At 40.1% G+C, this 23,576-nt stretch overlaps 1 protein-coding gene and 1 long non-coding RNA gene across 2 annotated transcripts in view; one reads left to right on the top strand and one right to left on the bottom strand.

Moving 5' to 3' along the window:
* The window catches only part of LOC117812623, a 45,997-nt gene that overhangs the window by 2,703 nt on the left and 19,718 nt on the right, over positions 1-23,576 (top strand). The gene's annotated exons all lie outside the window — the stretch shown is intronic.
* The window catches only part of LOC117812621 (gamma-aminobutyric acid receptor subunit alpha-2-like), a 177,431-nt gene continuing 159,592 nt past the window's right edge, over positions 5,738-23,576 (bottom strand). The window contains exons 10-11 of the mRNA XM_034683510.1: positions 12,420-12,458; positions 5,738-12,274 (exon numbers count right to left, since the gene is read on the bottom strand). Coding sequence (XP_034539401.1) covers positions 11,954-12,274; positions 12,420-12,458 — 360 coding nt within the window. The 3' untranslated portion in view covers positions 5,738-11,953. The remainder of the gene's footprint in view (positions 12,275-12,419; positions 12,459-23,576) is intronic.

Raw genomic sequence — 23,576 nt, 5'->3', positions numbered from 1 at the left:
GACTGTAGTCCGGATCAGAGTCTAAAAAGCTCTCACCACGGGGGCTCTGACAAGCAAAATAATTAATGACATTTAGTAAGTCCTACAGAAATGTATATGTATTGTAGCGTCCGTCCAGACGCTGTAGGGATGACGAGCCGATTCGTGAACACATTGAGTTTTACTAACTGGTCACTGTCGGCCGTGAGCACACCAACCGACAAAGCAACAATCAATGTTTTGAATGAATGAAGAACTCCTCCTCTTGTCTCTCCTCTCTCCCGATCACACACTCTACACCTCTCCTGATGCCTTCACTGACTGTCAACTAGTGATGTGTCGGTCACGAACTATCCCGCTCTAAGAGCCGGCACTTTGAAGTGAACGACGGGTGAATGTCTACATTGAGCAGAACGGGGAGGGGTTACAGACACACATAGCACAGTGAGCACACCAACAGGAGGGAGGGAGACGAGAGGGAGAACATGCGCGACAGACAGAGAACGCACTGGAAAGGTGAAAAAACAAGTGACTGCAGGAAACAGTAAACTTTAGACACATTTAAACGGCATAGACTGTTGAAAGGCAGCGGTAGACTGTGCAAGGTGAAAATGTCATCAATCAGGGTCCACAAAAAACCTGAAAAGGCACATTAGAAATGTCTGTGAAGGATCTCAGTCATCCAGGTCATGGACATTAGAACTGTTTATCCATCAGCAGGATCAGTTGTCTTGTGGCTTCCGAGACCAAGATGATGTCAGGTCTCAATCTGGACTAGGTGATGTGCGGGGGAATTTTCAGCTACCTCTCCAGGTCAACTGTCATCGCCCAGTCTCGGGCCATTGAGAGCAAACCAGCAGAGCAGCTCCTTCATGTTCTCTGTGGCCTCTGTCCTTCCTTAATGAAGTGGATGGTCTTGGCTGTAACTTGGTGGTATTGGCTGTCCTTGATAATAATGACATCTTTTGCAGATAATAAATATGTAGATTATAAATTCTGTTTAGATTACATTTCATGTCTGCTTGTTGTTGTTATACAGATTTTTCCCAGGCTGTACATCCTCAGATTCTTTGTAAGACTCTGCTATAGTTTTTTAATCCTATAAAATATGTGTTGAATAGATGACTTATTTATAACCACATATTACATAATCATGTCCTCAAATCTCCCTTAAGCTTTTAGCACTGCCTTAATGCAGGGCTCTGTAATGTGTGTCACTGCAGTGTAATGACGTGCACCTGAAGACTTACCTGAATGTTGTCTTCATTTTGTTGAACTCTCCGTAATGGGGGACATTAATGGCTTTTCACAAAGTTTGTCAAGTATTTCACTAAATGCGGAGTCACACTTAGAGACATATAAAAGCACTTAACATTTATTGACTGTAAGAACAGCAAAGCTTAATGATGGTAAAAGTTTGCCAGTAGCTCCAAATATAAACCTCTGTCACAGAAATCTGGATGGGGTAAGGAACAATGAGGGAGCATCTTCTTTTTGTGACAGGATTTTCCCCTCTACACCCAAAACTCAGAAAGGTATACAGTTTTTTCTTCTAACTGATCAAGTTTAGAATCAGTGTAAATTACATGAATTGCTCCCTTAAATTATACTGTGGTTTCATGGAGCATATTATCCCTACTTCTGCATTTAGCATCTGTAAACTTACATTAAGGCTGTCAGTTTTTGCCATGGACTGTGTACAGCAGACTTCCTAAACTCTTCCTGTTGAACAAAATGAAGCCAAAGTACTCCAAATGGACTCTGATGTCTAATGTTGAAGATATTTTGGGAGACAGTCTGTGCAGTAGGTATCGGCTGGTGGAGCCCTTGTATTGTTTACAATCTGTAAAAATGGATGTGGTCTCAGTGACGACACTCATTGGTTTCTGAAGAGCTCTTATGAAACCCAACAGTGTCTGATTGATATTTAAAATACCGTCTCCAACTAATTTCCCACCAATCTAGAAACCAGCAACAAGGTGGAGTTTAGGCCCTAAATTTGGCACCTCAAAGGAATACATCTTTCCTGACTGACACTGGACTTTCACCAGATTTTTCTGGTTATCCAAGAGAGGAGTTGGACGATTATCCAACTCCTCTCTTTATCCTTATTGTCTTTATTGGCCTCTGAAACCTATGACCTGTTGACTCCAAGCTGGCTTCACTGGCTTCGCTCATTAGGACAGTGAAAAACGATCTGGTGATAACAGTGTTTTATTCTGAAAATGTACCAGATTTTTTAATTTTGTTTTGGTGCCTGACTTCCTGTCCTGCTCGATCTGCTCTGTGTGGATTGATTCGTCATGCCCTGGCATCCAGTAAAAATAGAAGTCATAAGATAAGATACTCCTTTATTTGTCCCACAACGCGGAAATTCATGGAGTTACAGCAGCAAACTAGAAGGTGTACAGTACAAGAATTTCAACAAGAATATATATATATATATATATATATATATATATATATATATAAATAAATAAATGTCCATCAGAGACGACAGCTTGGCCATAATTCTCCTGTCAGCCACCACCTCCACAGGGTCCAGGACTGAGCTGGCCTTCACCAGTTAGTTCAGTCTTGCTCTCCTGTTTCCTGTCCGCCCACAGCAGGTGAAATCCTTCCAATGTGGCGTTCGTGTCCGGTGTTAGCTCTGTTAGCATTATGCTACTCTGCCAGTATTCCCTCTGGTGCTGGGTTAGCTCGTCCACCCTATCGTAGATAGATCTTACATTCCCCACAACAGTGGGTGGAAGGACAGGTTGATGTCTTTTTTAGCTTGCACCTCAATACTATATACCTTGCGTATAGGGCTCCGGCATGCTGGATCAGAGACACAGCCGTAACGCAACGAAGAGGATCCAGTGGGAGTTAACACATTGACTAGACTAGAAACCTATCAGATCTGGTGCGGAGACGGACTTGGCACAGATCTGGTGGAATTTGGCCTGGCAGTCAATTCAGTCGTGCCCTAAATTATGCCCATTTATGTAGAATTCTTAGCCTTAGTACAATCTAGCCCCATACAGTTGTCAGAAATAAAGAAATGATGCATACTACCAGGCTGTTAACATAATTCTGCTGTAAAAATGGTCTTTGAGGAATTGTATTTTTTTCCGCATTGGCTTGATATTTCAACACGGGTTGTCGCTTGGTAGAGCTGCAGTACTGATGTCAAGCCCCTTCAACTAACCCGAACACACATTTAACTGATAAAACACCTCTCAATTAATTCATAATTTAATTAAAAACTTTGACATAAAGAGGCAAGGTATGAACAAACTATTCTGACAGAAACCATGTTTGACCTGTGTCTCATCTTTTAACATGGAAGACGCAGGCTTGTTCCACAGCCAGTCAGTAGGAGGAGCTCCAAATGTGGCTTCACTTTTTGAGAGCCATTAAAGAAACCACCTTTGATACAGTCTATACTTAAAACAATATTTACATCCAGAATAACATTATGCTCTGTCATTCATGAATTATGAGTATTAGGTTGGCAGTTCTCTGGAAATGACAGGATGTAACATTATTTCTTAAGCATTGTGGGGGATCTTTACACTGTTTATATGTTTTATGCTTTTATCAGTATTTAAAAAATGTTATTGTTTACCACCAAGTAATGCTTACCCTCCTGGTATTCCCTGTCTGTGCTGTGAATCAGTTCAGTCTGTCTTGTGCCATCCTTCCTCGTGGTTTAAATTGATGAATTGTGTCAGTGTTTTCATTTTCACCTGCATGTTACACAAAAGAGCTATTATCCTGCAGCAGATGGCCTTCACCTTGACAGTAGATGCCCATGTAGCGTTCTGTTCCCTTATAGTGCTCACATAAAACCACAGCAGTGGCGCAGCTCTCTAACACAAAGCCCTGTGTTCCCGAAGCTGATATAAACAATAGCCAGTAAATGTATAATGGATTGTTTCATTTATCATAGCAAGCACACACAACAAGCAAACAACCTTATATGTTGGAGGCTTTTATAGAGCTCATTTTCCGCGGCGTACGGAGAAAAATGAGGCGTTTTAGCTTCCGACATAATGGCGTTCCTGTGCAGTGGAAAGCACCTACAGGGCAGTCAAGACTGGACTGGAGCCAGAGAGCAATAGTAACCTTCAGAGTCTGCACAGAGGAGCAGAGCATGTTTTAATGAAAATACTCTGTAATGTTAACTCTGAAAGCCCTCTGCTAGGTGCTCTGTATAGCTTCATTTTTTAGAAATTAGTCTTTAATCTGTTTTAGAGATGGAAATCTCCGGTTTAAATCCTTGTATACATGGATGTATTGATGCAAACCAAAAAAAGCTTGTTTGTATGTTTTTGCAGGATTTTAGGATTTGCATTTTTCTAACAGTACTTCATTCCATAGTTCACCAGTTTTGCCTTTAACCATGTTGACATGAGGGATGTACACAATTAATCGCTTATTGATTAATTGATTGTCAAGAAATTACTCGAAAAACACATTTTTGTTTTCAATTTTCCGTCACATGGAACAAACATCATGTGGTCTCATATTATACTCAGCTATCAGGGAGGTGTTTTAAGTTTAAAGGTGACATATTATGCAAAAATCAACTTTTTAATGGGTCTCTACCTGAAATGTGTCACTGGCATGTCGACAAACCCCCCGAAAATGAAAAAAATAATTTCTGCCCCTGTTTTGATCTCTCCACCTTTCTGTAAATGTGTGCTGAAACGAGCCAATCCAATTTTTCGTGAATTTCGTATTTCACAACGTGTTCCGGTCTGTAACGGAAGTCAGAGCTCATAGCTTGTTCAGCCCTCAACCCCTCCTCCGTTTTTCATTACCTGCACACATGTGTGCTAACAAGGAGCTTAGGAGGGAGGGATGCTAGTTGTAGGCTGTCTTGATAAACACAAAGGTCGGTTTTACTCCCCACGTCTGCAGATTTGAAGATCTAATGGATGAATTTTATTTTTCATAATGTCACATTTAAAGCATGTTTCGATGTGATTCAGCTGGTTAAAGATGTTGTGCACAGCCTTGTTTTTGACATAGGACTAAACGTTTTTTTTTTTATTGATTAATCGATAATTTATCATTAACATTTCCAAAAATCGATAACAGAAAATACTTAAAATGTACATCCCTACTCTGGATGGCAAAATATTACTGTCGGATACACAAGAATACCCCAGATTTATTTTTTTTTAAGCTATTTTTGGGCCATTTTTTTGCCTTTTTATTGGATAGGACAGCTGGAGAGAGATAGGAAATGTGGGGAGCAGATAGTGGGGGAAGACATGCAGCAAATGGTAGAGGCCGGGAGTTGAACCTGCGACCGCTGTGACAAGGACTTAAATTCCCTTTGGAAATAAACATTTCAGAAACCAGTTTGAGATGATGTATTACGTCTGAAAAGAAACACAATGTTCAGTGACTGTGATGGAGGCACAAAATTGGCTACATGAACGGTAAGCCTGTGAGTGTACATGTTAAGCTTAATGTTGTGTTTTGTGTAATATCAAATTGCCATACATCCTGTGTGTAACAGGTTTAAATTGCCTGTGCTTTGTTATGAATGTTTTTCTCCCTGTTGGTTGTGTAATGCTTGTTTTCATCCCTATCAGATCCCAGTGTAAACACCACAAACAGAAAGACTAGCATGCATAAAGAGAATCAGACAGAAATACTTCATGTAAGCCTCTGGAGTAACTTCAGATGAGTGCATCATGTTGAATTTTTTTCACATCTCTGAAGCTTGAATGCAACAAGGAAGGGCCTTACAACTCCAAGACAAAATACAACGTCCTTTTTAATCCCCATTTTCATTCGCTACATGTCATACAGTAAGAACATGAACGAGAGAGGGCAACATACAGAGTCCAGTCACTGAGCATATTCACTGTAAAGAGCCACCTCCCAACAATTACACAGAGTCCACTATGTTCCCCGGAGCTGTCTTTGTGGAGGAAGTCTCTGATCTCTCAGCTTGTGAGGACATGCAGTGACATTTCTGGAGAGAGAACATGGCGTGTACGACTCCACTTGCAGACAGCTGCTAATTCACAGTTAGGTTTGAAAAGTGTACACAAGGTACTGATGTCGTAAGTAGCTCGATGAATAATACCTCTACTGTACGTCTGTAAAATACCATGACACTCTGTTACAGAGCTCAGTGTAATACAGCGGTACTTATCAGATGTAAAAATAAATGACGTGACATATCAATATTCACAAAAACTATTGGCATTGAATTCACAATATCTACAAATTCACAACTTGGTAACACTAATCTGAATAATTAGAATTGTTGCCATTTAGTTAGTAATAATAATTTGTTCAGTTCATCTATTTTTCTACGGCTTTCTACCCATCAAGAGATTTGCATCAATGCTGTAGAGATTATGTCATATAAAACATATAATATTTAATGCTTTACTGAACAGCATAAATATATTCATATAGTAATATGCTCTTAATATACTGCATCTTATAGGATGAGAAGTTTCTGCTGAAGTTAACTCTGGCCCTGTGAGGAAAAGATTGACCACATAAATGATTACACCATAAGAACCAAACCTAAAAGGCAACAATACAGTAGAGTCTCATTGATCAAAACCCCTCAGAAAGAAGACCTGAATCATCACAAATCTTTGCCCTGATATGACATGTTTACATGCTCCTTAAACACAATTTCTTCTGTCACAGTTCATTCATCACCTCTTGTTTTTTGTTGTATGTTTGTCTTGCTGTAGCCATCAGTCTGAGCAGTTTGGATGACAGAAATTATACTGTAGTTCAGCTGCAGAGTGGAGAGGTGGTGGTTGAGTTGCTCTGAAAGTGTTTGTCCCCCTTTATTATACTCCTGACAGACTTCTAATATACCATAACTCTTCAAATATAAACCAGGGCCTTCGTTTGCTTTTACTGCAGGCCTTTATGTGAAGACGGCTAGCGTTAGAGGCAGGCCTTTATATTAGGTTCTCTCTGTCTGAGAGACGGTGCCATCCTTCACATGGTCTGATGATGCTCATGAAGACGGAGAGAAATCTACTTCTTCGTCCAAGCTTTACTCTCATTTCACAGAATTAAGAATTATCCAGATTTTGACACAATTTGTTATTGATTTCTACATTTTTATTGCAGTTTGAAATTATTTTTGTGATTTTACCCACCACAGACGTTTTCCCCAGGTCCAGAATACAGTGATATTGATATGGCAAGCTGTTTTTATGACCTTGCTGTAGCCCACTCTAACCTCTGTGTCTCTCTGCCTCAGTGACTCTCTGTGGCAATAGCAATTTTAAATTGTACATGTTCTTCTACAATGCGTCACTATGTAAGAGCTTTTTAATATGTGAGGACGCTCAATATTACATACATTAACGTATTAGTAAATAGAGAGAACACAACAGTCAGACTAATAGCTGAATATGGACACCAGTGTGGATGTGAAACAAAGACTTGCCGTTTGATTATACAGTCTGGTGTTGCTCTGTTTAACTATGATGTCTATCAGTGTATAAAAAAACTGCTGTCTGGAGTCTCTGTTAAGAAAGACAAACAGGGACGGAGATTGGTGTATTCTGCATTGATTTTTTTCCGGACACGACTGTCTGTAGGGATGCCCTTGCCTGTAGCGCATAAACAAGATGCTTGTCTACTGTCCTTCTTTGGCAGTTCTGGCAGTGCCTTTTCTGCTGCACTGGACTGATTTTGATACAACACCTCCACCACATTGGTGTAATGGTGTAATTGGAGTTAAAAAAAAAACACTGTACTGCTCTTCAGTGCTCCTTTGTGTTGTTTTTCATTCTGATATGAACTTTCTTTGTGCAGCACGAGTGAAATGGCCTGTGATTTAGATCCCTTAGAATCTGACGGTGTTTTAATGGTAGAGTACGGATGGCTGGTGCGTAATTATTGTGATTATAAGTCATTCTCCATGTAATAAATATGAAAGTGCCCTGGCCAGCAATTGAAGCTTCACCAGCAGGGTTGCAAAGGGGTGGAAAATTTCCAGAAAGTTTCCGGTAAATTTCCATGAGAAGTTAAGCTGGAGAATTGTGGAAATATTCTGAATTGGAGACTTTCCATGGGAATTTATGGGAATTAACTGAGCATTGAGGGTAATTCAATGGAAGCTATCATATCCAAGCATAAATATTTGTTTTGTTATAAGCAGACATCCATCCAAAATAGAAATCATCTGTGCATGTGATGGAGGAATGCACAGTGCATGTAGGGGGCATGGTCTCTATAGCGCTGCAGTAAGCAGTGTGCTATGTGCTTGTGATTGAGGAATAGTATAGATATTCAACTCAGGAGTGGACACCGCATTGGCTGCTGGGGTGCAAGAAATACGGCCGCCATCTTGGCTCGGTCATCCTACCCATGATCCTGTAAACGTAAACTGAAGCAGCAGAGACTTCAAGATGCCAGAGCACTGTGCGGCAAAATACCTATCATACATCACATATAAGAAAAAAAAGCCACATGAAAATCAGTTTCGAATTTAGCGAGTTATGATTGATTTAAATGCGCTGACACTTAATTGCGCCTGCCAAACAGATCACACTGAGTGGAACGGGCGACCGGACCAAGATGGCAGCCCCATGGCTCATCAGCGCCAATAGGTACTAGCTTCGATGCAGCGTCTACTCTTTATATGTCTATGCTCAAAACCATCTGAACACTGAGAAACAAGTTGGGATAAGTTAGCAGCAGCTCAGCTCGCAGCCCACCACCTTGGACTGCTCACTGATTTGCTGACGATTGGTAGCTTTAGCTAACAGTGCACCCACTGCTGACATTATCATTGCTGTGTACGTAGGCGATGCTTTAGAGAAGGAGAAACAAAATGAGTGCATTCACTGGCGCTCTCACTGAATTAGGCACAGGACTCAGATTGACACATGATACTGATTGTGTGAACAGGCGATGGTGATATTTGGGACTGAGGGTGTAGATTCACTCATCGCTGACTTGGAGCCAAGTTATAACACAAATGCATCCCCAAGTGCTTGCAACCGCTACGTCTCATAACTTCTTGTGAAACCTCAATCACATTACTCGAGGAAGTCTGCATAAACATTAGCACTTTGAGTCATCTGATCCTGACTGAGCAGCAGACAGCAGGCTTTGAACGGCCTCAGCTGATCGATATCATGACTCAGTTTGTTTGAGACAAAGTGATAAAAAGTGGAGCCTAAAAAAGAGACTCAGTGCCTCACTGTGTTTCTCCTTGGAAGAATAGAAAATCACATTTTGAAATATTGAATTCAATATGCCATACCCTATCAGCAGTTTGACGTCGGATTGATAATTTCCGACAGTTATAAAATATGCAGAGGTATTTAACATTGCTATTTAACAGGGACACGTTCACCTGGTTTGTAATTATAATTTTGACACTACTATAAAAAAATTGATGGATTCCACACAAATCTCATCTCGAGTTAATAGTGCCATGAATTATCACGTCAGTGTGATCTGAGAGATAATGTCTGTACTAGTTTAACATAAAAAATGGTTTATCAGTAGATATCCATGCTGTTACATTTATATTTTAAACTCAAACTGTTTCCTCTGTTGTTTCCAGACATGTGGGAGAAAGATTTCAGTCACATTTGAATTAAAAGCAATGGTTCAAGCAAGCACTGGTTTAAACATTGAGTCTATTACATTGTATAATTAACAACGTCAAATATGTTGAAACTTTACGAAACTAAAAGTGGTAAAAAACACTTTCAGAGCACTGTGCTAGCTGTACACTGAGAGCACAATTTGCATGTTCCAGTGTGGTTATGCAGACGATGCTGGAGTAATGCGTTAGTAATCAATGAGTACAGAAGCACTGATACTAAGCCCTATTTCAGTGTGACAAACACCATTATTGGAGGTTGCAGACATACACGTGTACAGATTGTCATGCATTAACCTATGACTGATAAATTGTACATGTTTTGTGTTATTAACACCTTTTGAAAAGAAGCAACACAGTCCACTCATTCTTCTATGCTTACCACTTTGAGACAGTTTGAAGGGATCCATGTTGGCGTCTGAAGTACAGTGTTCATCAGAGTGTATGCAGGAAGTAATGCAAAAGTCCAGAGTGCATACAGCAAACAAGAACAACAGAAATTGCTTTCATTGAATTAAAAAAAAACATCAGAAAACTGAACCAAAATTCAACACTTAACAAAAACACAATGGTCAGTGAACAGACGGGAAACAGAAGTTGGAGACAGTCACCACAACTGGAGACACATCTGATTCTCTGTTATCGAAACAATTCTTTTGCTTTCTTATTGAAGTGTTTCAGAAATCAGGCAATCTTTGTTTCATCTTCAGATTTGGCAGCATTTTTGAGGGTAAGAATCTCCAGTGATGATAGAATCGCCAAAGTTTGTTTAGAGATACTCTATAGGTCTTTGTTGTCTACTTCAAAACACAAGAACAGAACGGCATATGTAGACAATCAAATCAACACCGATGTACTTCACACAAACAAGTGTAACGGGGCAAAAGTTCAACATGAAACACAATCCTGCTTATGAAGACAGAAAAATCAAAACAGAGCCAAAAATAGTTACAGTGACAGACGCAAACAAGACAAAGAAAGACAGCAGGCATACAGAAAAGTGTGTGTGTTTTATGTATAAAACATCCAGTGCTGTTTGCTTTCCCATGGACAATATACTGCTTTTCAGAATTGGACTCCAGTCTGAGGTAATGGTGTTAGTTAGTTTGGACCGCTCTGCTCACGGTGACACCGCACCAGGAGCCAAAACATAAACGCACATGATAACTGTTCTGGACTACGCTGGAGCCTTTAACCGCTCTGCTTCATCTTTTCACAGGCAGAGGTCTGTTAACCTTCCACACTAATGGGCAATTTTACACCGGGCTGCCCATGCCCAAGGGCCGTGGATGGGTGGGTGGAGCAGAGCCACATACTGCCATGTCTGTGGACACCAGTTTGCATGTAATATACACACAGACATTTATGTGTGAATGTGTGTTAATGTATTAGGGCCTTATCTCTTCTCATGTGTGTTTATTTACCAAGGCACATAGCGTCTCTGTCATCAAACATACTCAGCCAGTTAAAACAATAAGAGCCACTGGACTATAAATGTATAGGCAGTCCCCATGGGACGCCAAAGCAGTCCTCCATGATGCTGCGTCAGGTTTGTTGAGATTCAGCATGTGCTGAAGGCCACACACTGACGGTTATTAATGATGTTCCTATAGAGCTATACAGGCCGCCCCGGAGCACAGTACAGCGACCGACGGCATTTTTCGATGCATCACGAGTGAGTGCGTGCGGACATGCATGTTAACTCCATGGACATGTCAGAACCTTATCATCGGTAATGAGCAACAATGAAAAAACGTCAAAGGCATGCTCGCTCTAACTTATTATAAGCAAAGCGCCAACATGTCAAAACATAGTGAAAACACAATCGACTACTCTACAGAAAAACAGCAAGCAATCAAGATACGGCAAAGGATCACTTGGTTACTCACAACAAGGGGAACAGGACCAGAGCTAAGTGTGGAGAAAATAAAACGCTACACAAACACAGTCTGATGTGGTTATGTGCTCCCTCCAAGGTCCAACTATTAAATGTGAGTCTACTGTATGTTTAAGTTTGCCTTCCATCTATACAGACGTGCAAAATATCAAACTCTCAAGAAAAAACACACACACTTACACACAGGCACACGCACTTAGCCAAACACACGCACGCACACACACACACACACACACACACACACACACACGCACGTGCGCGCGCGCACACACACACACACACACACACACACACACACACACACACACACACACACACACACACACACACACACACACACACACACACACACACACACACACACACACACACACACACACACACACACACAATAAGATGTAATGGACTTGGCCTCCTGCAAACCTGTCTACCTCCACCACAAACCAGATCAAGCCTAGCATTTGGTCGGATCAGTTTAGGTTGTTAGCCTTCATGATAGCGGGCTTTCTGTTGACGTACGTGGCCCAGTAGCCTAAGTTGAAGATGAAGAACAGAACGGGGAAAATAATGCGTGATATCTTGTCCACTTTGCTGACACGGTTGTAGGACTTCTTGGCCTCCGTGTAGGGATCCTCCATTTTATGCATGAAGGGGTGTTTGGGGGTCGATGTGGGGGCGCTCTTGGAAATGGTGGTCAAACCCTGGTCTTTCGCCACATTGATGGCGTATGTGGTTCCGACAATGTTGAAGGTGTTGTTTGCCTTTTTGGACAAAGTCGCCGATTCTCTCCTCTGAAAAGAGAGAAGGCAGTAAAAGGTAAAGGTCGTCAGGAGCGAAGCACCAGACTATAACAATACTTCCATTTGAACTCATAAAGAGGAAATAGAAGCAACACCACGAGACACGACACACACAAGAACAAAACAAAAGCCTAACCATATCTTTAATCCTTGCCATGTTAGCCTGAAACGGTTCCTGAAAAGAAAAGTAGAAAAGAAAAAAAGTTTACCAATTATATTAAAATTACCCAACTTACAAACTCTATTCATCAGTTTCTATCTGGAAGTACTTTTGAACATTTTACACTTTTAATAATGTCAAGTCAAATCTGCATCATATCAATCAAGATCGCAGAAAAAAAGCCATGATAAAAATTCATAATGAACTTATTATCTGGCCATTAAAGACTGCATAATGGAACAGTTATAATTTGCATCATTGAAAAAGCAGGCTGGGCTGGCGTCTGATACTGCTAACAGTAGCAGCTCAGAGCAGGATTAGAAACAAAGCAAAATAAGAGCGCCTGAAAACATGTCTGACAAACTGTATCAATGAGAGCAGCCAGGCCTCTTCAGGCAAACAGCTTGCGATAAAACAAACACGACAAAGGCTTGTGTGTGATAAAAGTTGGCTGTAGAAGCTGTCATCCTCCTGCTCCTCGAATGAAATCATTAGACTGTCTTTCATATTGAAGTCGGACAGGGAGGCCAGATTTTATTTGCTAAATTGGGTAGCTCTGATAGCTAAACTTGCATCAGCAGAGAATGCTGTCAGCCTGAAAGAGTTCAGAGAAGTGCAAACTGTAAATGTGAGAGAACAAGTAGGGCGCTGAGATTGATCACCAGGCACAGCTTTAGTTTCCTGTATGGCACACAGTGTGTTTGAGGGTTCACTGGGGTGATTTTTTTCCACACCATTCATCCCCACTGTGGCCACTTTAAGATCTAGCAGCAAATTATACCGTGTGTGTGTGTCATGTAACAAAGTGTTTCATTTTCAGTGCTCCCTGTTTTCACTTTGCTTTGAGCCCAGCTTTCATTTTTGCTCCACTTTTGCAGCTTCATTTAATTTTCCTTCCTTTTTCCTTTGACTTCATCTTTTTAATTAGCATAACTAATGTCCCCTCTTTCCCCTCCTCTGAAGCGCTCCACGGTTGATGTCTTTCTGCACACGGCTCATCACCGAATGTTTTGTTTGGTCCTTTGTTCCCAATATTCACATCGTCACAAATAAAAGGCAGAAAAACTGGTTTATATGTGACAAGACTTTTTCTTTTTAGGTTCATTGTCTGAACTAGTCCACTTTGTCACCTCTGTGCACAGGGGATAGAGTTCTGTGAAACCAAAGCCAGTATGCAAAATGTGTGTGCCTATGAAATCCGAAATGTCGGATGAGGTATCAGCGAGTACAGCAGTCGGCGCTCAGCTGATACCGTAATAAATTAGCCCTGATGATAAGGATCAAATTGTTTCACCAGAAATTAATTCTCCAAACCTGTAGCCCACACAGAAAGCAGTGCTGCCACTATGGATGTTTCACACATGGTAAGTGAACTGTGCATACACAGCATAATGTAATCGAGTCTTTCCACTACTTAGAATAGCTGCCACCTGTCACTAGTGTTTCAGAGCGTAGGATATCAGGCAGTAAAGTTATCATGCACAGATTGGCAAACAGTATGTTTTTCTTAAGCAGTAAGAGAAACAAAACAGTTTCCATCTATTTGAGAAAGATGACTGTTCACGAATGAGTCTAGTTCTGCTCGAGTTGCCTGCCCGTTGAAAGGAAGATTTAACTTGTCATTGTTTCGTAATGTTGGTAAGAGCCATAGACTGTATAAAATATGGACGTAGTATCTGTGACGTCACCCATCTGTTTCTGAAGCGCTGTTTTGAGGTCAATCGGCGGCGGCAGCCATATTGCTGCTGTCGAGCGATTGTGACCTAAAGAGGTGGGCTTTGAGCCTCCTAGCCAACAGCTACAGTGTTCCCGCCTGCCAATCAAGTCAGCTGTGCCTCTCATTGGAAGACTCGTATTCTCAATATCTTCGAAATTGCCGCGTTACAAAAAAATTCACCCCCCTCACAGTGTGAGCCGATCGAGAAATGAGCTATCTAGACTACACTCGTCTTTTGTACCAGGCTGTGAACATGTTTATTTTTGCTGTAAAGATCGTCTTTTTTTGAATTGGTGTGTTTGGTTTCCGGTACTTCCGGGGCCAGCCTCAAGTGGATCCTTGATGAACTTCAGTTTTTAGCACTTCTGCATTGGACTCATATTTTTAGACCGAAGGTTGTCGCTTGGTTAAAGCTCATGGTGGATACATTGTTGGTCTCTCTGAATAGTATAACAAAGACAACGGTATGGACCTGCTCTTTGTGTATAGTCTCTTCTGATAAGTAAAGAATTATGAGTAATGAGTGGGTGGTTATGCAACTTTAAATCTGCATAACCACCAGGAATTAGCAGGGTTATTGGCAGGCTACCTTCAGAAGACATAGACAAGTTGATGCTTGAAGTTAATTTAAAGATGATTTTATTGATTTATTATTTATTTATCTGTACAGCTAAAAAATATAGTCCCTTGTGATGGTTGCAATTTAGTGGCATTGGTTTATTCTAACGGCTTAGTTGCTGGTCGGATTAACAATAAACTTCATATTTTGAGGCAAAGTCAAAATGTAAGTGTTTTTCTCATTGACATTTTTAACCGAAGCATTAAAGCACCTTATTAAAAACTTATGCCAAACATTACTTGTGTACAGTTTAGTGCTTGCTCTGTCTTCTTCTATTGGAAAACATGTCTTTTATTCAGCTCATTGTGTGTTTACACTAGGGCTGGGTATTGTTAAGAACCTCACGATTCTTTCTCGATATTGATGTAGATGCTTCGATGTCAATTCAGTAAGAAGTACATAATTAAAGTACCTGTTGAAGTACCTTTTTTTAATATTTATTTTCATGCCCATGTGAACATGTGGTATGTCACCTCACATTTTTGAGCAATAAAACATCTGAAAATAAAAATTTGCACAATAATAACTTATTTGTGCATATGGAGTACATGTGTACTGTAAGTGTGGCGCTGCTCTGGCCTACAGTTGTTTCCTCAGAGGAAAATTTTACTCATAGAAAAGCCCCTGAATGCAGGCACATGTGTGGTGCATTCTGTAGTCTCATGTTCATCTGTGTACATGGGAAGCACAAATATAAGTGAATTTAGCTTGAAATAGTTTGAAAAATTGACTTTAAAACACAGTCTGTAACCCAGCATGTTACAGTCGGTAAACACAGTTTTAGATCGCCTCGTTCCCCTCTGTGATAACAATAGCATACCTAACCACATGCGGTCATGGTCTCCACGCAGCCACCTGACCTGACTCTGTTATCTTGTGAGCGGACAGAGCTTGGTGGCAGTTTGCAGGCAAAGGATTTGTCGAGTTGCATCTGTTTTGAGTCAACAGGTTTAGCCACGGGTTGTTGCAAAGCATCTGCATGCTGTCGGTGTAAGTGGTTGCACAGGTTTGTCGTGTTACTACAGTACTTTATTTCTGCTTGGCACAGCATACAAAAGACCTTCCTCTGTACCTGTGTTCCGGATTAATAAGGGAATCCAAAATGACCCCAAACGTTAGATTTAAAAGTTGAAGGTGCTGGCTTCACGCTGCTGCTTGCTTTGGTTTCCATTTTGTTATTGTTTGGTCAAGTGCAGCCTCCGTCCATACAACGCAAATCACATGAACAGCACCCCCCACTGGCCAGGAGGTGAATCCATTCAGAGGATTTGTTGAATCGATATTGAATTGGGGGGGAAATATTGCAATGAATTGATATTTTTACCCACCCCTAGTTTAAACCCCTCTGCTGTTTACCCTCTCTACTTCTCCTCTCTTTGCTGGTGACTGGTCAGCCATTAACCAAGGCTATAAAGGTTTGTGCTCTGCAAATAATGTTCTATTAAAATGATCCTCAGTGTTGTTTGCCAATTCAGAACAATAGCAGAAATTAACATTTTTGCCAGAGTGTAAAAAGGCGGAGGTGACATGTGCCAAACTCTTCGGTGTGATCTCATTTTGTTTAACAAGCTGTTGACTTTGTTGATGTGAATTAATCACCCTGGCTAATGTCATACTGACCAATCAGAGTCAAGAACTTAACACAGCAGGTAATAACTTTTGTTATGATTTAATGAAGGGTTCATTTCGGTTAAGACAAGATCAGTTGTGATTCTGTGTCCGGCGGTACAGTAAGACTCTGCAAGTTACAGACTTCAGAGCAGTGAAGGGGGTCTCTTCTCTTGGTCTCTAGGAAACAACAATTTAAAGGCACGCAACAAAAAATTGAATATTATGATCTACTGGCACTACTCAGTAAATAAGCTTTTCTTTTGGTTGATGAAAGCATCAGGACTGAGGATGCAGCATGATCAGTCTGATCATTGTTTCTTAAGTGAGCAGGGCATCAGGAGGAGGATGATCCTTGGAGCTCATCTCAGATACAGAGAGCATCGCGGAGAGCTAACAAAGCTCGCAGACAGCTGATTGCATTAAACAAAGAGGTCTATAAAGTGTTTTGGTGCAGAGGGAGAGAGTGTCGCTGATGCCCCCTGGATAACCAGAAACTTTACCCTGATATTGATTTCTCCCCATCCAAAGCCACCAAGAGCCTCCTCTATCACAGCAATGGCTTACATCAGCAGGAAAAGGCAATGACTGCTAAAACATGTCCTATGACCTTAATCATAGTCCCCTCAACGCCTCAGTCCTTGGCATTAGGAGGTTCTATGCCCCCGAAACCTGACAAATGAGCCAAGCAAAGTCATGTTCTGTTGCCTTTTAACTCTGCAGTCATTTCTGTGCTCTACTTATTGGTGAAACCACATGTGGCGTTGGGTTGTGTGCATGTTTTTATGAACCTAATGTGTTACAGCACACAATTTGCTCCCAGCCAAAGATTCTTGTGCACTATTCGAAGTCATTTGGCAAACTGCAGGAACAGATCCTCCGCCTGGATACAATGCATCTATTGACCTTGTCTTTGTTACTTCAGCAAATTGTTGCATCAGATTTTTTGTACGACTGTGATTAAGTATCCTCGGGGTAATTGTATCGCGCTTTGTCCTGCTGTTTGGAGCTCAGTGTGTGCATGTGTGTCTGTGTGTAACTGAACCCTGTGACAGTCTGTCCCTATCTTAAGACTGAGATGAAGCGTTTGCATACTCAGTAGCCCCAAGTGTGTGAGCACGTGGGCTTACGAGTGTGTTTAAGGAGACACAATGTTCCCCTCTGTTCCACTGTGTGAGTATTTTTAAGTGGTACTATCTACTTCTTTGCTCACTGGTAATTGTAAGGATGGCCAATGTTTGGTCTCAATACGGCAGGCCATGATACAGTTTACATTTAATTACTGTTGCTAAAAGAAATGCTGCTTCAGAAAGTTTTTCTTTACTTTTAATTTGTATTTTCCTTTGCTGCTAATAGGCAATAATATGCAGTAAAAACATAGTTTAGGGTGGCAGGCAGATATATCCACTTAATATGACCAAATTCACATGGCAGCTGTTTTCCACTGGTGTCATTTCCAGAGTGAGAAGGCTTAATGCTGTTACTGCTACAGTGCTGTGTTGAGGGTGGTAAGCTTTTTAATCATTTCTGTTAGGGATGCTCCGATCCTGGTATCTGATATCAGCTAGAGCTGACTCAAAAAGCTAGATCGGATATCGTTGACAAAGGGTCGATATATAGGGCCGATCCATATGGCAGATCTATTCATCTCAGTTCAATGTTTTTCTGTGTTTACAACAGCCATGTGCATCTCCTACGTCATCATTTATAAAATGTGCTACTAATTAATATTGTCACAATATCAGACACAGAGAAGGGAAATGGTAAGGGCAAAGCTGGGCAGGGTAATAATGTATTCAATGATTTGAATAGCCCTCCTCCCTGCCACAGGTACACTGTACTTCTGTGGGAAACCCTACGTTGACATATTTGGTATTTTCTCATTTGAAGCAGTTTTTTTATACAGAATATTTAATTCCATTGATCCACTGCTGAGGTTTACAGATGAAGTGTAATATCTGTTGGTTATGAAGATTAACTCACCAAACTGCTGGTACATATTTATAATCTCTTGAATAATGATACTGTCAGTTTAAAATGTTTATTTTATTTTGGTTTACAAATACAGAAAACCCTGAAGTTGCCAAAACATGATTCTATCCTCACATTAAGGAATAGAGATTGTTAAATCAATACCAGGATCGGCTAGTATCGGTATCGGCAAATACCAAAGCTCAGGTATCGATAACGTTATCGGGACCTAAAAAGTAGGATCGGTGCATCCCTAATTTTAGTTCATTTACCAGGAATAGGAAAAGACAATCGAGCTTGCACAAACACAGAAGGTGATGTTTGGCCTGTGCTTTACCTCACTCCTGATTTTAAATATAAAGAAAAACAAGGCTTCAGTTTGATATTGTTGAAAGGAGTTGGTAAAGTCTGTTTGTCTCTGAGCGTCCTGGGGCTATAGCTTCAGTTGATGGTTACTTCCATAATACTGTAATGCTCTATCACCTGGATGTAACCAAGCACAGATGACAATTTACTCGTGACGTGGTTTGGCAGTGTTTTGATCTAAAAAATGGAGATAAAGTTGTGTATAAGCTGTGTCTGGATAAACTTCTGATATAAACATTTAACTGAGTGATATGTGACCAGCATAGGCATGTGGATGTTAACCTGCAAGGAGGATTGAAACCAATTCATTTACCCCGGGACTTTGTGATCCCGTTTTAAGCTGTAATACATAAATACTTCTGACGGTTTTCTGACTGTTTTCTTATCTGCAAACTTGTCAGCTTGTTTTAAATTAAATTTCAGACCAGAACATTAGTTTCTTTGGAACATAAAGCTAACATGAAACAGCTTTCAAGCTAAATAACTATTAGCTAGTAATCAGCAACTTTCATATCTAACAGTGCAGTGTTATCTAACAGAATTGGCTGAATGGCATTTTTCATTCATGTCTAATAACACCATTTAACCACGTCCTAATAGCTAACATTAACTAACAGCTAACTGTATCAAACAGGTTAATCAGATGGTGTCTAAATGCTTTTGTTAAAGTTTGTCTGATAGCTAATAGGTTATCAAAAAGTTATTTCTTGAACCATTGGCTAATGCCCCTACAGATTATTAATATCTGATGTCCTTTTGGCTGCTGATAAGGGCTGCAACTCGCAACTTTTTTTTTAAAGGTGAAGGACTGAAAAAGTTAAATTAGAGAAAATCCCACAGCGTGGCTCTAACTTTGGACTTTTGAGTGGAATGTTACTGTAGATGTTTGAAAGAGAGATGTCCAAATCCTCATCCTCTTCAAATGTTTGCACATTAGCAACATGATCCCATGATAAGCAAGGTCTACTTTACAAGCTTGTTGTCTGCAGTGCTGAGGGTGAAATGTCGTCGGTGACAATCGTTTTGCTGTATTTTGTTTACCTGTTTGCATTTTCAACTATAGCAGAGACAGCAAGGATGTGAGATGGCTTACTCGTCAGCAGTTCAGCTCTGGTAAACAATGTTCTGTTTTCTTAGAGCATGAAACAAAAAAAAAGTGACAACCTAGATTACTAATTATTGACTATTAAATTTGTCAGCATCCAATTCGAACACCAATTTTTGTTGACTGTCGACTAGTTTCTGCACCTAGTTGCTAATTGGGAAGTAGGTAAATGATAATGACTTTATTATCGTATTGTTTGCAAACTGAAAAAAAACAATGTCTCCCACCCTGAAAATGACATTAAAGAAAAAAGGGCTGCTGTGTGAATACGGTGAATTAGCCCAAACAAAGATTTACAAAACTCCCCATCAGAAAGGTAACAATAAGAAGCCTCTAGAGACTGATGATCAGGTGTGTTTTTCCACTGAGTTCCTGCCTGTTGTTCAGTAAAGTGATTGCAGTGTCATGCTGACATGTGACTGCTATGAATGATGATGGCAGGCTGTGTCTCCCCTGACAGACCATTGTGTTCAGATGTCAGTAGATGTAGTCACTTGTGCTCCAGCAGTGAAGCCCATCGCACAATGAACCTGAGCTCCATTCTCTGCCTGATGAAAGCAGCACATAATATCTCACACAGTCAAGTCCAATCAGGTGTCACGGAGAGCCTGGAAATACGGCGGCTTGCATTCAAGCCGAACTCCCCACCGGATAATTTCTGTAATAAGCACACCTTCAGCCAGTGAGGGGGGAGCTAATTAGATAGATCGCTTGTCAAACAGAGTGTTAGTCGACAAAAAGGGAGGAAAATGTCAGAGAAGCTCCATAACCAGCAAGGTAAATTAGTGCACATTGACTCGTCTGGAGCTCTCCATTTTAGTCCTTAAAAAGAATGAGCCTGGGGGCAATGAAGTCATCGTTTCGATGCGGTAGGAGCGGTGGCTGAAACTCTGCCTCTGATGATGGCTGTGGATGCTATTTTCAAAAAGACTTCCTGAGCTTAAACTTCTCTCCTGAAAGACACTCTGTCCTCACGGGTTCCTCTTTTTTAATATTGAAAATATGTAAAACAAGGGAAAAGCATGTGTAGGTTCATCCCTTTGCTTTCCAGTGGCTCATTCTAGCTGGGAGTGTGATCGCAGTGCATTGTCTCCCTCTGTGACCCCATTCTTTTTTATCTATCATGACAACTGCATGCTCAGCACAGCCCCCGAGAACGCAGCCCAGGCTGTTGCCATTAAGACGAGGCATCAAAAGGAAAAAAGGGAAAGGGAAAAAAAAAAAACCTTTCCACTCTGCTTCAATACATCGCTGCAAATTATCCCCACTGACTGAAAAGTTCTGTGGCAGCAATATGCAATCCTGCCAATCACTCAGAAGACCAAATGTCAAGCTATGGAAAAATGGAAAGGGTGTACTGATTGTGTCAAACAGTTTGTACATTAATGACAGAAAATAGATTTGTGGCGCTATATCTGTGGCAGCACAAGAGTTATGTTTCTCCCTGTGTTTGCTCCATGTCCGATGGAAGCAACAAAACCTGCTTTACCTGACTCCTTTTAACAACAAGTACAGCTTTATATGATTTAACACAACAACCCAAGAAGGTCTTTACTACTTCTGAATTATTTAACTGTTAATGTTTGCAGACATATTTTCAGTACAAAATCAGAAAGATGCTTTACTCTTAGTTAGGGTTGCAATGGGTTGAAACATTTCCGGTAAATTTCCTGAAAGTTTCTGATACATTTTCATAGGAAGTTAAGCTGGGGAATTTTGGAAATAAATCCCAAATTGGAAACTTTCCATGGGAATTATTGGAATTTATGAGAATTAACAATGACTTGAGGGTAATTTAATGGAAAGGTATCATATCCAAGCATAAATATTTGTTTTGTTATAAACAAGCATCCATCCAAAATAAAACAATTAAAACCGATTTATTTGTCACTTTGTCAAGTGTTAAATATTCTATTGAACAATCAATTATTTTGTTGAAGAACAAAAATATGAATGTTTAGTTAAATATTACTCATCCCTCCGACCCAACCGATTCAAAAATTAACAAAAATGAAATCCCAACAAAGTCCCATTCAAAATGTTAAATGAAAAAGCATCTTCCCTCAAGCTTCTCAAGCCTAGCCTCTGCATTTTTGCTAAACCCTTTAGGGCAATGAGCTCCTCCTGGGCTCTTCCTAAGTTCCCTATTAAAAGCCAACCTTCAGTAAATTCCTCGTTTATTCCCATGGAAAGTTTCCAACTTTGAAAATTCCCGGGATTTTGCAACCCTACTCTTAAACTGTGTAGTTTGGGATTTTCCTTCTTGTTTTCACTGTAGTTTATTGTATTATTTTTAAACAGTGTTATCTTGAGTGTGTCTGTTCATGGTGCGTCCATTGCAAATGACTGACATTTGCTGCAACAGATCCCTACCATCATGACATGATTCTTAAGTCCATGTAAATGACCCCCATCCGCCTTGAGCAGTGTTGTAGTTGAGTCACCAAACCTTGGGCCGTATAGTCTAGAGTCCTCAGTGTTACAGTCTGGGTCGAGTCTGAGTCAGCTAAGATGAATCCCAGTTGAGTCCCCATTATTAATACAGTTGTTACTTGTAAGGAGAACTCTATATTATTCAGTGTATGAACATGAACTGACTGTGTGGGGCTTTTTTTGGATGTGCAGAAAACACATTTATTTATTAACATAAGATTCTAACTGATCCTGTCAGCCTGTCTGGTGGTTTGAATTATCAATAAAGTTCCAGTGCTGTGCTGGAGACACTTAGTAATTCTGCTGCAGTGGGATCACTGCAGGTGTCCAATAAACCTAGAAATATCTGCAGCCCACCAGCTCTTCAGACTTTTACCTAACCAGACATCTTGGACTCAGGAGTTAAATAATCCCCTCTCCTTTACCATAGCATGCACACTGGAAAACATGCCCCTCCAAAAACAAGAAAAAAATAACTTATTTCAATGTACTTTTACCTTGAAATAAGCAAAAAAAACTGTCAATAGAACAAGTGAAAATTTGCTTGGTAAGATTTCTTAAAATAAGACGTAACGTTTAGAAAACTGTGATCTTAAAATTAGCTGGGAAAACTTATTTTAAGCAATATTTTACCAGTATTTTAAAGCTTTGTGTCTCAGAATAAGCCAGGAATGCTAACAATTAATTAATATTTTTCACTCAAAAAAAGATTTTTGCACTAACACATTTCATGTCAACTTCTTCATTAGAGATATATTCACCTTAATTTAAGTTGTATTATAGCAGCACTTCTCTAGGTTTAAGTCCATCTTGTACTTAAAATAAGATTACAAAGTTTAATTTCAGCATTTTGAGATATAATGTCTTCTCATAGTGAGCTGGATATACTAATATTCAGTCATGTTGTTTTTTAGGATAAGCCAGCTATGCTCAAAAGTAGGTGTTTCATTGTGTGCATGTAGTTTGAGGATGTATATTTTTATCTGATTTAGAAGAAACAGTGCCTGAAAACTGTAACCCACCCTTAAAAAAACAACCTTTCTTTCTTTCTTTCTTTCTTTCTTTTATCAATGGAGCTGTTTTCTAATAGATTCTCCAATAAAATGCATTTACTTAAATCAAGTAAAGTGTTTGTCTTAAATCAAGATTATCCGTCTTCTACAAATAAGATCTCAGCTTGAAAAATGTATGAAATGTAAAATAAACCTTGTTTCTTCTAAATTATATCTCAAAACAAGATCATTTCAAGATTGTTTGACTTAACAAGATATTTAAGATGTCTTAAAGCAAGTCCCTATATCTTGCTCAAATGTT

This window comes from Notolabrus celidotus, chromosome 5 (assembly GCF_009762535.1).
Source record: "Notolabrus celidotus isolate fNotCel1 chromosome 5, fNotCel1.pri, whole genome shotgun sequence".
In the NCBI taxonomy this organism is placed as follows: Eukaryota; Metazoa; Chordata; class Actinopteri; order Labriformes; family Labridae; genus Notolabrus; species Notolabrus celidotus.
Note: the sequence above shows the minus strand (reverse complement) of the source record. Positions and strands in the feature narration are given on the sequence as shown.